General features: G+C 50.8%; 1 gene segment (V, D, J or C); it reads left to right on the forward strand.

The window, feature by feature from the left end:
* Positions 1-1,914: 1,914 nt before the first annotated feature.
* LOC116795975 lies at positions 1,915-10,504 on the forward strand. The segment is given in 6 exon segments: positions 1,915-2,031; positions 2,163-2,495; positions 4,054-4,366; positions 7,891-7,976; positions 8,109-8,435; positions 9,996-10,504. Coding segments are annotated over 6 exon segments (1,419 nt in total).
* Positions 10,505-11,614: the final 1,110 nt, after the last annotated feature.

Genomic DNA, 11,614 nt, shown 5'->3' on the forward strand with positions numbered 1-11,614 from the left:
CCGGATCCAAGTCCGGCTCCACGGGCACATTGACCATCACTGGGGTCCAAGCCGAGGACAAAGCTGTCTATTTCTGTGGTAGCTGGGACAGCAGCAGTGGTGGCTATGGGGTGTGGTGCCAACAGGTAACAGGAAGTGATGCAGAACATCCTCTTTTCAGTGTCCCGCAGAACATCCTCTTTTCAGTGTCCCACAGAACTGCAGGTTCTCTTGATCCCCCCCATGTCTGGAGAGCATTTCTTTGTCACAGTAAAGAGCACAATGTAGCCTTGTCCCTCACTCCTCTCTCCTACTACTGATGACCATGTCCTCCTGCTGCTGCCTGAGTTGCCTCTGTGCAGGGATGTGTTGGACTGGGCTCTGCTCCACAAATATGCCTGTGACCATGTCCAGGTCCATTCTCTTCTGACTGCAGCATTCCCCATCCCTCTGCCTGGGGACAGCTGTTCTCCCAGGGCACTGGATCAACCCCTCACCCTTCTCCCCTTTCTCTTCTCCCTCTCCAAGTTTCCTGGTCCAGGCAGCATCGCTGAGTCAGCCATCCTCAGCCTCAGCCAACCTGGGGAGACACTGTCAGGATCACCTGCTCTGGAAGTAGCAGCAACTATGGCTGGTACCAGCAGAAGGTCCCTGGCAGTGCCCCTGTCACTGTGATCTACTGGAATGATGGGAGACCCTCAGCCTTCATGATCTCCAGTGCTGTGACTGGTTCCACAGGATCACTGGGGTCCAAGCCAAGAACAAGGCTGTCTATTAGTGTGGCAGCCATGAAAGCAGCAGTGGCTGATGTCATGGTGACAGTGAGCCACAGGCAAATGAAATCTCAAGCATCAAAGAGGCTGGTTTTGTCTCCTTCCATTCAGCCAGGCAGGCTCCAGACCACCTCTCCACCTTTGGGGCTTTTCCTTTCCTTTCCTGATGCCCTTCCCTGTGTGTTCCATGTCTCAGGGCTGTGACTGTGATGAGGCATTAGAGCTGGTTTCCTAGAGAAGTTGTGGATGCCCTATCCCTGGAAGTATTCAAGGCAGGCTTGGTTGAAGCTTTGCACAACCTGGTCTAGTGGAAGGTGTCCCTGCCCATGGGAGGGGCTTGGAACTAGATGGTCTTGAAGGTCCCTTTCATCCCAAACCATTCTATGATTCTATGACTATGTTCCCAGTGACTGGGCCCTGGTGCTGCAGAAACCCTGCCTGGGCTCATCCCCACTGCCCAATATCCATGTGAGGGGCAGAGGAGCACTGAGACAGTGTTAGAGCTGGAGCCTGAGGAGCTGGCTAAGAAAACCTCTGCCACATTTCTGCTGCCCCAGCTTGAGTCCTGCCTGGGGCCCTGTGGCATTGCAGCCACCCTGGGTGCTCAGGACTGGGTGTGTGGGTGTTTGTCAGCCCATGGGAGCCTGGGGCACTGGAGCTGGGCATGGAGGCCATGACCAGGGGAAAGAGCCCCCAGTCTCCCTCTTTATCTCATGGCATCTCTCCAATTCCAGCTATGCCAACAAGCTTATTTTCCAACTTGTGTAATATGTTGTTTACACAGAGGCACATCAAGTTGTGATTGGCTCAGCACCAAAAAGCACCACCCTTGGAACTAGCTATTTTCCAGCTCCCGGCGGGGGGTGTCTTTTAAACCATGACAGTCCCCCTCTGTCTCCAGTGTCCATCTCACCCTCACCCTTCGGCCTTTGGTCCTGCAGGCACTCAGCCTCAGTTGGGAATGAGGGGTCTGTGCGGGTGAATTTTGGCTTGGAGCTGGGAAGTATCTCCACTATGTGCCCAGGGACAAGCCCTGCTGCACCTGTGGTGGTGGGGCTGTGCGTGGAGCGGGGAGGGAGGTGACGAGAGAGGTGTGGGCAGGATCCAACCGTGAGCGTAGGGTCAGATTTTCATGGAGGGGCCGTGTCCTTGAGGGGCGGGGGCTTAAAAGGGAGTCAGGGTCCACGGCACAGCCCCATCATTGCAGGGACGTGGAGCTGGTGGGATCACACCATGGCCTGGGTCCCTCTCCTCCTCGTGGTGCTTGCCCACACCTCAGGTGCCATGGCCAGACTCACTGTGCCTGGATGGACCTTTGGGCACAGGGGTCCCATCCCTCTGCCCAGGGAGGGCTGTGCTCCTGGGGCACAGACTGACCCATCTTCCCCTCTCTCTCCTCTCCGTTTTCAGGTTCTCTTGTCCAGGCAGCGCTGACTCAGCCGTCCTCATTGTCTCACAGGGTGGGAGACACTGTCAAGATCCCCTGCTCTGGGAGCAGCTACAACTGGTATGGCTGGTACCAGCAGAAGGTCCCTGACATTGCCCCTGTCACTGTGATCTATGCTAACAGCAACAGACCCTCGAACATCCCTTCACGATTCTCCGGATCCGTGTCGGGCTCCACGGCCACATTGACTATCGCTGGGGTCCAAGCCGAGGACAAGGCTGTCTATTTCTGTGGTGCCTGGGAGAGCAGCAGTGGTGGTTTTATATTCGGGGCTGGGACCGATGTGACCATCATAAGTGAGTCGCTGATTTCTTGGTCTTTCCTTCCCTGGTGTGAAATTGTGACATTTTGTTGATTTTTGATGCTTGAGGGTTTTTTTTCTTGGACTTGGGGCTGGGCTGGGGTCTGTCGCTCATTAGGGGAACGGGCACGAAGTGCAGGGTTTTGGGCTGGGTCTTGTCCCTACGGACTCTGAGCCACGAAGGATTGGGGGGTATTATTTTCACATGAAAGATCTTAAAATTCGCCCAGGAAATATGTCTGAGGTCTCAGGAAGAGGAAAACTTGGGTTTAGGTCTCGAAAAGAGGCAATTTTTGTCTTTGTTAAAGAAATTTGTCAACCTAAAATCTAAGTCCTCAACTCTTAGTCCTGAGGACTAAGTCTGTCACCACCGGTGAGAGAAAGGGGCTCCTCTGTGGGGTCCTGTGGCCGAGGGTGCAGGGGCTGTGAAAGGACAACCGTGAACAGCTCGTCCCTGGGTTCTTAAATAAAAACTTTCAGGGGTATCTTAAAGAGTCCACTGTCCAGGTAAGTCATGTCTAAAATGGGGATGAATGCATTGAAAATGCTGCTGGGAATGTCATTTGTCTGTCTTTGTCTGTAATTTTAAAAAGAATGTGATCAAAAATCCCAATTTGAACCAAATTACTGGGGACTAAGATCAAAAAAACCTGTTCTTTGACCATTTTTAAGCAGAAAGTTTTCAATGGTGAAGTCATTCAGGTTTTTGAACAGAGATCGAAATAGAGAGAGATAGAAATAAAATGAGAGAGATATAGAGACACTGTGCATTGGAGGAGGCAGCAGAACCACCTCAGAAAGACCAAAGATCTTTTCTCCATCTTTTTTTGTGTGATTTTTCCTTGTGCTTTTTCTGAGACATTTGAAATTGTCCGAAAGCAGAACTGTGCAGAAAACAGAGTCGTTTTTCTGTGAAATTTGTTGTTTGGGGTTTTTTTTAAGCAAATGGCCTTGTAAAAGGAAAGAAATAGGTTTGTGGCAAATAACTAGAAATTTAGCTATGCATATTATAAATAAAAATATGTAATATGTATTTCATATAGGAAAGACATAAATGCATAAATGTTTGTTATATGCATTTTATAGAATTCTACATCTATTCATATAATGATATGTACCACATATGTAAGTATATTGTATACTTTATAGGTGTGGTCTTTAATATATGTATATTCTGTGTATTAGCTGTATGTATCTGTAATATATACTATGTATATGCCCACATATGTACAGGTGGTGTATATAAAACATATATAGAAGTCCATATGGGATGTATGTATATGTGTACATGCATTACACACATATATATGCACATATTTTATAAAAAATTATAATTTTTTTTAAAAATTATGTATATAAATTATAAATAAATAAACACATTAATAAATAATTGGATGGATGGATTTTCCAAATCTGAATAAATTGAAGTTATAAGTGGTAAGCTCTTGGCTGTGGGGGAAGCAGGGTTTGTTGGTAGTGCCAACTGGGCAGGCAGGGGCTGTGGTGGGGCACAGGACCCTCTCTGACCCCACACTGACACTCTTCTCTCGCAGGCCAGCCCGAGGTCGCTCCCTCCCTCTACGTCTTCCAGCCGTCGTCCGAGCAGATCTTGAATGAGAACAAAGCCACCCTGGTGTGTCTGGTGCAGGGCTTCTACCCCGAGCATGTGGATGTGGAATGGTTGGCTGATGGCACCCTCCTCACAAATAACGTGCAGACCAGTCAGCCCGTGCGGCAGAGTGACAGCAAGTACATGACCAGCAGCTACCTGTCACTGGATGCCAGCCAGTGGCAAAGTTACAGCACATACTCCTGCAAGGTCAAGCACGAGGCTGGCAATGTGGAGAAGACAGTGAACAGATCCTAGTGCCCCTAAGCCCACTGGAACCTCCTCACACCCACCAGCCCTTTGCTGGCTCCCTCCCTCCTCCCCACTTCTGGGGACAGCGGCTCCCCACAGCCGCACACCTTGCTCCCCTGTCCCCTGCTCCTATTTACCCACTCTGAGTGTCAGATGAATAAAAACCGACACTGAACTAGTGCTGGCTCAGCATCCCTGTCTCTGTGTCCTTCCTACGCGCCCACTCCCCACACACGGGCTGGTGTCAGCCCAGTGCCACCAGTATGGAGGGTGGGATGGGAACACACACATGTGTACACACACACACTTATAGTGGGGGGGCTCTGTGCAGCTTCTGCTCAACCCTGGCGACCCCAATGAACCCCCCTGGCACAGCCAAGACCAGGGGATGAGCAACCTGGGGTACAGTCTGCTCTAAACCTCCATGCCATCATCAAGCACATGTCCCTGACTGTGCCATCCTTGTCCCTTGACCACTGGCCTCTGGGTGCCTTGCAGGAACACGTGGCCCGTGGTGGGAGCATGGGGACATGTCCTTTTGCTGCCAGCCCTGGCTCTGCCCCCCTTTCCTCACTCACCCCTGCACTTTCCAGAATGGGGGTGCCAGTGTAGCCACCAGTCAAGCACATGCACCAGTCTGTCCCTTGCACCCTGTACCACAATTTATTCTAACACCAACAGACCCTCAGACATCCCTTCACGATTCTCCGGATCCACGTCCGGCAACACGGGCACATTGACCATCACTGGGGTCCAACCCGAGGACAAGACTGTCTATTTCTGTGGTGGTAAGGACAGCAGCAGTGATGCTGCCACACTGACATGGAGCAATGGGGAAGTGATACAAAACCCACTTGACTTAGCTGTCCATTACAGCCCCAGGTCTGTGCCCATCCCCTGGCATTTGAGGAAGTTATGACCTCCCAGCAGCCCTGTCGTGGCCCAGCGTGTCCAACCTGTGTGCCTGCAGGCAGAATTATCCCATCACTGTTCCCCTGCCCGCAGAGGGCTGTGTGCTCCAGGATCAGTGGCTGACAGTCCTTTTCTCCCCTCTCTCCTCTTCAGGTTGTTTGGTCCAGGCACTGTTGTGTCATCTCTCCTTGGTGTCAGCGATCCTGGCACAAACTTTTGAGGTCATGTGTTCCAGGGTTGGCTGGTACCATGGCTGGTCCCAGGAGAAGGTTCCTGGCAGTGCCTCCATCTGTCACTGTGAACTATGAGAACACCCAGGGACCCTCGGACGTCCCTTTACCATTCTCTGCATCCACATCGGGCTCCGTGAGCACCTGAACCATCACTGGGGTCCAAGCTAAGGAAGGGGCTCTGTTACTGTGCTAACTACAAAAGCAGCAGCAAGAGTGTTACCACAGTCACTTGGAGAAACTGCGAAGTGATAGAAAGCTCTTCTGCCTTCTCCAGTTAGGAGTCTCTGCTGTCCCCATTTCATGACAAGGCAGGTCCCTGCACTTTTTGCCCTGCGCTAATGTGGCTGTGCCTGATGTCCCAACTCCATCCAGTAGAGCACTTCCCTTGCTTTTTGTGGAGGAGACCACATGGGAAAGAACTGAATAACCTATTTCAGGTGGAAGAACCCTTCAGCGATCACACTGTACAATTGCCTGGCCACTGCAGGGCTACCAAAATGAAGGGTACTGTCAACACACGCAGACTGGGGATATCAGCCAACTCTCTAGGAAGCCTGTTGAGTGTTTGACCACAGCCTCAACAAAGAAATGCTGCCATGACCTTTCAGCAACCCTGTCCCCACCATGGCCCTGCCCTTACTGCCCTGTGCTGCAGGTGAATGTGCCCAGTGTCCCAGCTCAGACATCCTGTACAGCCTCAGGTCTGTGCCCATCCCCTGTCATTTTTGCAGGGCATCTGAAGTGCTTGGGAGCAGACTAATCTCCATGGCCACATTCCTCATGGCTGGGATCCAAGCCAAAGAGGACAGACATAGGAGGCAAAAATATCAAAAGTGGGAGTGCTGGGGATTCACATTGTCCCAGAGGCATCATTGGGACCTGTGATGGCTTCTGTCCCTGTTGTGGTTTTAGCCCCCAAAAGCCAATTTACAAACCCCTCAAAATTTGCTCCAAGGTTGAGAGAAGTTTCACACTGGCAGACACACTCAACATGGGGATTTCTATGAAAATTTATTGCTAACAGAATAAAAAACTATAAAGCAATATATATATAACAATCTTAAATAACTCTCCTCTAGTACAGCAATGTATTTCCACAGACCACCCCTCCCTCCCCCAATAAAGTCCAGGAGGAAGAAGAAGAATTTATTTCACTTTCAGGGCAGCACAGTCTCTTCTCTCATCTTTAAGGCAGCAGTTCCAATTCGTCGTAGCTGGGAAATATCTCTCTCTCTCTCTCTCTCTCCATCAAAGTGTAGGGGGTCTCTCTCTCACCCCCACTCAGACCCACGGTTCTAATCGAGGGGCTCACCCACGGGCTTCGAAGGAAACAAGCTCATTATCACCATGGTCGTCAGCCACAGGGTACAGGGAGTTAAAGCTCAAAGTCTTATCTCCTGCTCCATGGAGATTTCCTTCCACGGGACTTTCAGGGGGTCCCCTAAGCAGGATTCCACCCCTCCTTTCCCGGGTCAAGAGGGTTCTGGCGGTTTTGGACTCAGTTCTTACCCCAGAAATGTTTCCAACTGGCTTCTCATCTCTCTGCCCGTTCAGCTCTCTCTCGTAAGACGTCCCTTTGTCTCTTGATCTGACTCCATGTCATATTTGCTGCTTGCCAGGCAGCTCCTCTTGCTCTCTGGAATTCTCTAATCTTTGCTTCACAGTCTTTTGACCAGAACTCAGTCTCAACTCCGGCTGCAGCTCACTGTTCCGTGCTGCCTCTGCTGCCGTTTTTCCCCCCTCCACTGCGAGTGTGGAAGAAAATGCCACAGTCCAGGGACCTCCCCAATTTTCGGGGTTTCTCTCGACCGCCAGGCTCATCGAGGGGTCAGGGCCGGCTGCAGTGCCACACCTGGCCCCCTGACCAGGACCAGGGGGGAAGAGCCCCCAGTCTCCCTCTCTACCTCATGGCATCTCTCCAATTCCAGCTCCACAAACAAGATTCTTTTCCGGCTTGTGCAATATGTCATTTACACAGAGATGCATGAAGTTGTGATTGACTCAGTGCCAAAAAATACCACCCTTGGAACTAGCTATTTTCCAGCTCCGGGGGTGTGTCTTTTAAACCACGACAGTCCCCTTCTGTCTCTGGTGTCCTTTTCTCCCTCACCCTTCGGCCTTTGATCCTGCAGGCACTCAGCCTGAGCTGGGAATGAGGGGTCTGTGGGGGTGAATTTTGGCTTGGAGCTGGGAAGTATCTCCACTATGTGCCCAGGGACAAGTCCTGCTGCACCTGTGGTGGTGGGGCTGTGCATGGAGCAGGGAGGGAGGTGACGAGAGAGGCGTGGGCAGGATCCAACCGTGAGCGTAGGGTCAGATTTTCATGGAGGGGCCGTGTCCTTGAAGGGCGGGGGCTTAAAAGGGAGTCAGGGTCCACGGCACAGCCCCATCATTGCAGGGACGTGGAGCTGGTGGGATCACACCATGACCTGGGTCCCTCTCCTCCTCGCAGTGCTCGCCCACACCTCAGGTACCATGGCCAGACTCGCTGTACCTGGATGGGGCCTTTGGGCACAGGGGTCCCATCCCTCTGCCCAGGGAGGGCTGTGCTCCTGGGGCTTTGACTGACCCATCTTCCCCTCTCTCTCCTCTCCGTTTTCAGGTTCTCTTGTCCAGGCAGCGCTGACTCAGTCGTCCTCATTGTCTCACAGGGTGGGAGACACCGTCAAGATCCCCTGCTCTGGGAGCCGCTACAACTGGTATGGCTGGTACCAGCAGAAGGTCCCTGACAGTGCCCCTGTCACTGTGATCTATGCTAACAGCAACAGACCCTCGAACATCCCTTCACGATTCTCTGGATCCACATCAGGCAACACAAACACATTGACCATCACTGGGGTCCAACCCGAGGACGAGGCTGTCTATTACTGTCATACCTGGGAGAGCAGCATTGATCTATTCGGGTCCGGGACCCATGTGACCGTTATAAGTGAGTCGCCAATTTCTTGGTCTTTCCTTCCCCGGTGCGAAGTTGTGACATTTTGTCAATTTTTGGTGATTTGGGGATTTTTCTTGGACTTGGGGCCGGGCTGGGGTCTGTCGCTCATTAGGGGAACGGGCACGAAGTGCAGGGTTTTGGGCTGGGTCTTGTCCCTACGGACTCTGAGCCACGAAGGATTGGGGGGTATTATTTTCACATGAAAGATCTTAAAATTTGCCCAGGAAATATGTCTGAGGTCTCAGGAAGAGGAAAACTTGGGTTTAGGTCTCGAAAAGAGGCAATTTTTGTCTTTGTTAAAGAAATTTGTCAACCTAAAATCTAAGTCCTCAGCTCTTAGTCCTGAGGACTAAGTCTGTCACCACCGGTGAGAGAAAGGGGCTCCTCTGTGGGGTCCTGTGGCCGAGGGTGCAGGGGCTGTGAAAGGACAACCATGAACAGCTCGTCCCTGGGTTCTTAAATAAAAACTTTCAGGGGTTTCCCAAAGAACCCATTGTCCAGGTAAGTCACGTCAAAAATGGGGATTAATGCTTTGAAAATGCTGCCGGGAATGTCATTTATCTGTCTTTGTCTGTAATTTTAAAAAGAATGTGATCAAAAATCCCAATTTGAACCAAACTGCTGGGGACTAAGATCAAAAGAACTGTTTTTTGACCATTTTTATGCAGAAATTTTTTAATGGTGAAGCCATCCTGGTTTTTGAATAGAGGTAGAAATAGAGAGAGATAGAAATAAAATGAGAGAGAGATAGAGACACTGTGCATTGGAGGAGGTAGTAGAACCACCTCAGAAAGACCAAAAATCTTTTCTCCATCTTTTTTTGTGTGATTTTTCCTTGTGCTTTTTCTGAGACATTTGAAATTGTCCGAAAGCAGAACTGTGCAGAAAACAGAGTCGTTTTTCTGTGAAATTTGTTGTTTGGGGTTTTTTTTTAAAGAAATGGCCTTTCAAAAGGAAAGAAATAGGTTTGTGGCAAATAACTAGAGATTCAGCTATGCATATTATAAATAAAAATATGTAATATAATGTATATTGCATATAGGAAAGGCATAAATGCATAAATGTTTGTTATATGCATTTTATAGAATTCTACATCTATTCATATAATGATATGTACCACATATGTAAGTATATTGTATACTTTATAGGTGTGGTCTTTAATATATGTATATTCTGTGTATTAACTGTATGTATCTGTAATATATACTATGTATATGCCCGCATATGTACAGGTGGTGTATATAAAACATATATAGAAGTCCATATGGGATGTATGTATATGTGTACATGCATTACACACATATATATGCACATATTTTATAAAAAATTATAATTTTTTTAAAAAATTATGTATATAAATTATAAATAAATAAACACATTAATAGATAATTGGATGATGGATTTTCCAAATCTGAATAAATTGAAGTTATAAGTGGTAAGCTCTTGGCTGTGGGGGAAGCAGGGTTTGTTGGTAGTGCCAGCTGGGCAGGCAGGGGCTGTGGTGGGGCACAGGACCCTCTCTGACCCCACACTGACACTCTTCTCTCGCAGGCCAGCCCGAGGTCGCTCCCTCCCTCTACGTCTTCCAGCCGTCGTCCGAGCAGATCTTGAATGAGAACAAAGCCATTGTGGTGTGTCTGGTGCAGGGCTTCTACCCTGGGCATGTGGATGTGGAATGGTTGGCTGATGGCACCCTCCTCACAAATAACGTGCAGACCAGTCAGCCCGTGCGGCAGAGTGACAGCAAGTACATGACCAGCAGCTACCTGACACTGGATGCCAGCCAGTGGCAAAGTTACAGCACATACTCCTGCAAGGTCAAGCACGAGGCTGGCAATGTGGAGAAGACAGTGAACAGATCCTAGTGCCCCTAAGCCCACTGGAACCTCCTCACACCCACCAGCCCTTTGCTGGCTCCCTCCCTCCTCCCCACTTCTGGGGACAGCGGCTCCCCACAGCTGCACACCTCGCTCCCCATGTTCCCCTGTCCCCTGCTCCTGTTCCCCCACTATGAGTGTCAGACAAATAAAAACTGACACTGAACTAGTGCTGGCTCAGCATCCCTGTCTCTGTGTCCTTCCAACGCGCCCACTCCCCACGCACGGGCTGGTGTCAGCCCAGTGCCACCAGTATGGAGGGTGGGATGGGAACACACACACGTGTGTACACACACACACTTATAGTGGGGGGGGGCTCTGTGCAGCTTCTGCTCAACCCTGGAGACCCCAATGAACCCCCCTGGCACAGCCAAGACCAGGGGATGAGCAACCTGGGGTACAGTCTGCTCTAAACCTCCATGCCATCATCAAGCACATGTCCCTGACTGTGCCATCCTTGTCCCTTGACCACTGGCCTCTGGGTGCTTGCAGGAACACGTGGCCTCTGGTGAGGGCATGGAAACATGTCCCTTTGCTGCCAGCCCTGGTTCTGCCCCCCTTTCCTCACTCACCCCTGCACTTTCCAGAATGGGGGTGCCAGTGTAGCCACCAGTCAAGCACATGCACCAGTCTGTCCCTTGCACCCTGTACCACCATTTATTCTAACACCAACAGACCCTCGAACATCCCTTTGCGCTTCTCCGGATCCACGTCTGGCTCCCTGGGCACATTGACCATCACTGGGGGCCAAGCCGAGGATGAGGCTGTCTATTCCTGTGGTGGTAAGGACAGCAGCAATGATGCTGCCACACTGACATGGAGCAATGGGGAAGTGATACAAAACCCACTTGGCTTAGCTGTCCATTACAGCCCCACGTCTGTGCCCATTCCCTGTCATTTTTGCCAGACATCTGAAGTGCTTGGGAACAGACTGATCTCCATGGCCACATTCCTCATGGCTGGGGTCCAAGACAAAGAGAAGGAGGAGGAAGAGGAGGAGGAGGCAGTCTCTCAGTGTTCTGGCTGGCACACCAGTGCTGATCAGGGTCGTGGCTACTCCCACCATGGAGAAAGAGAGACACAAGCCCACCGTTGCCCCAGGATCCCTCTGGTGCTGCTGCTGCTACAGCTTGAACGCAGTGCAGGAGCAGCACGTGTGCCTGTGAGGAGGTTCCTCCTGTGGGACACGTGCTCTGCTCCGGCAGGTCCCCTCTGTGCTGCCTGCAGGGACACAGCCCTGCTGCCCTGCCCTGCCCATACCAGCCAGGATCCCAATGCTCCAGGCACTCTGGG

The sequence above is a fragment of the Chiroxiphia lanceolata genome, chromosome 18, assembly GCF_009829145.1.
Source record: "Chiroxiphia lanceolata isolate bChiLan1 chromosome 18, bChiLan1.pri, whole genome shotgun sequence".
NCBI lineage: Eukaryota > Metazoa > Chordata > Aves > Passeriformes > Pipridae > Chiroxiphia > Chiroxiphia lanceolata.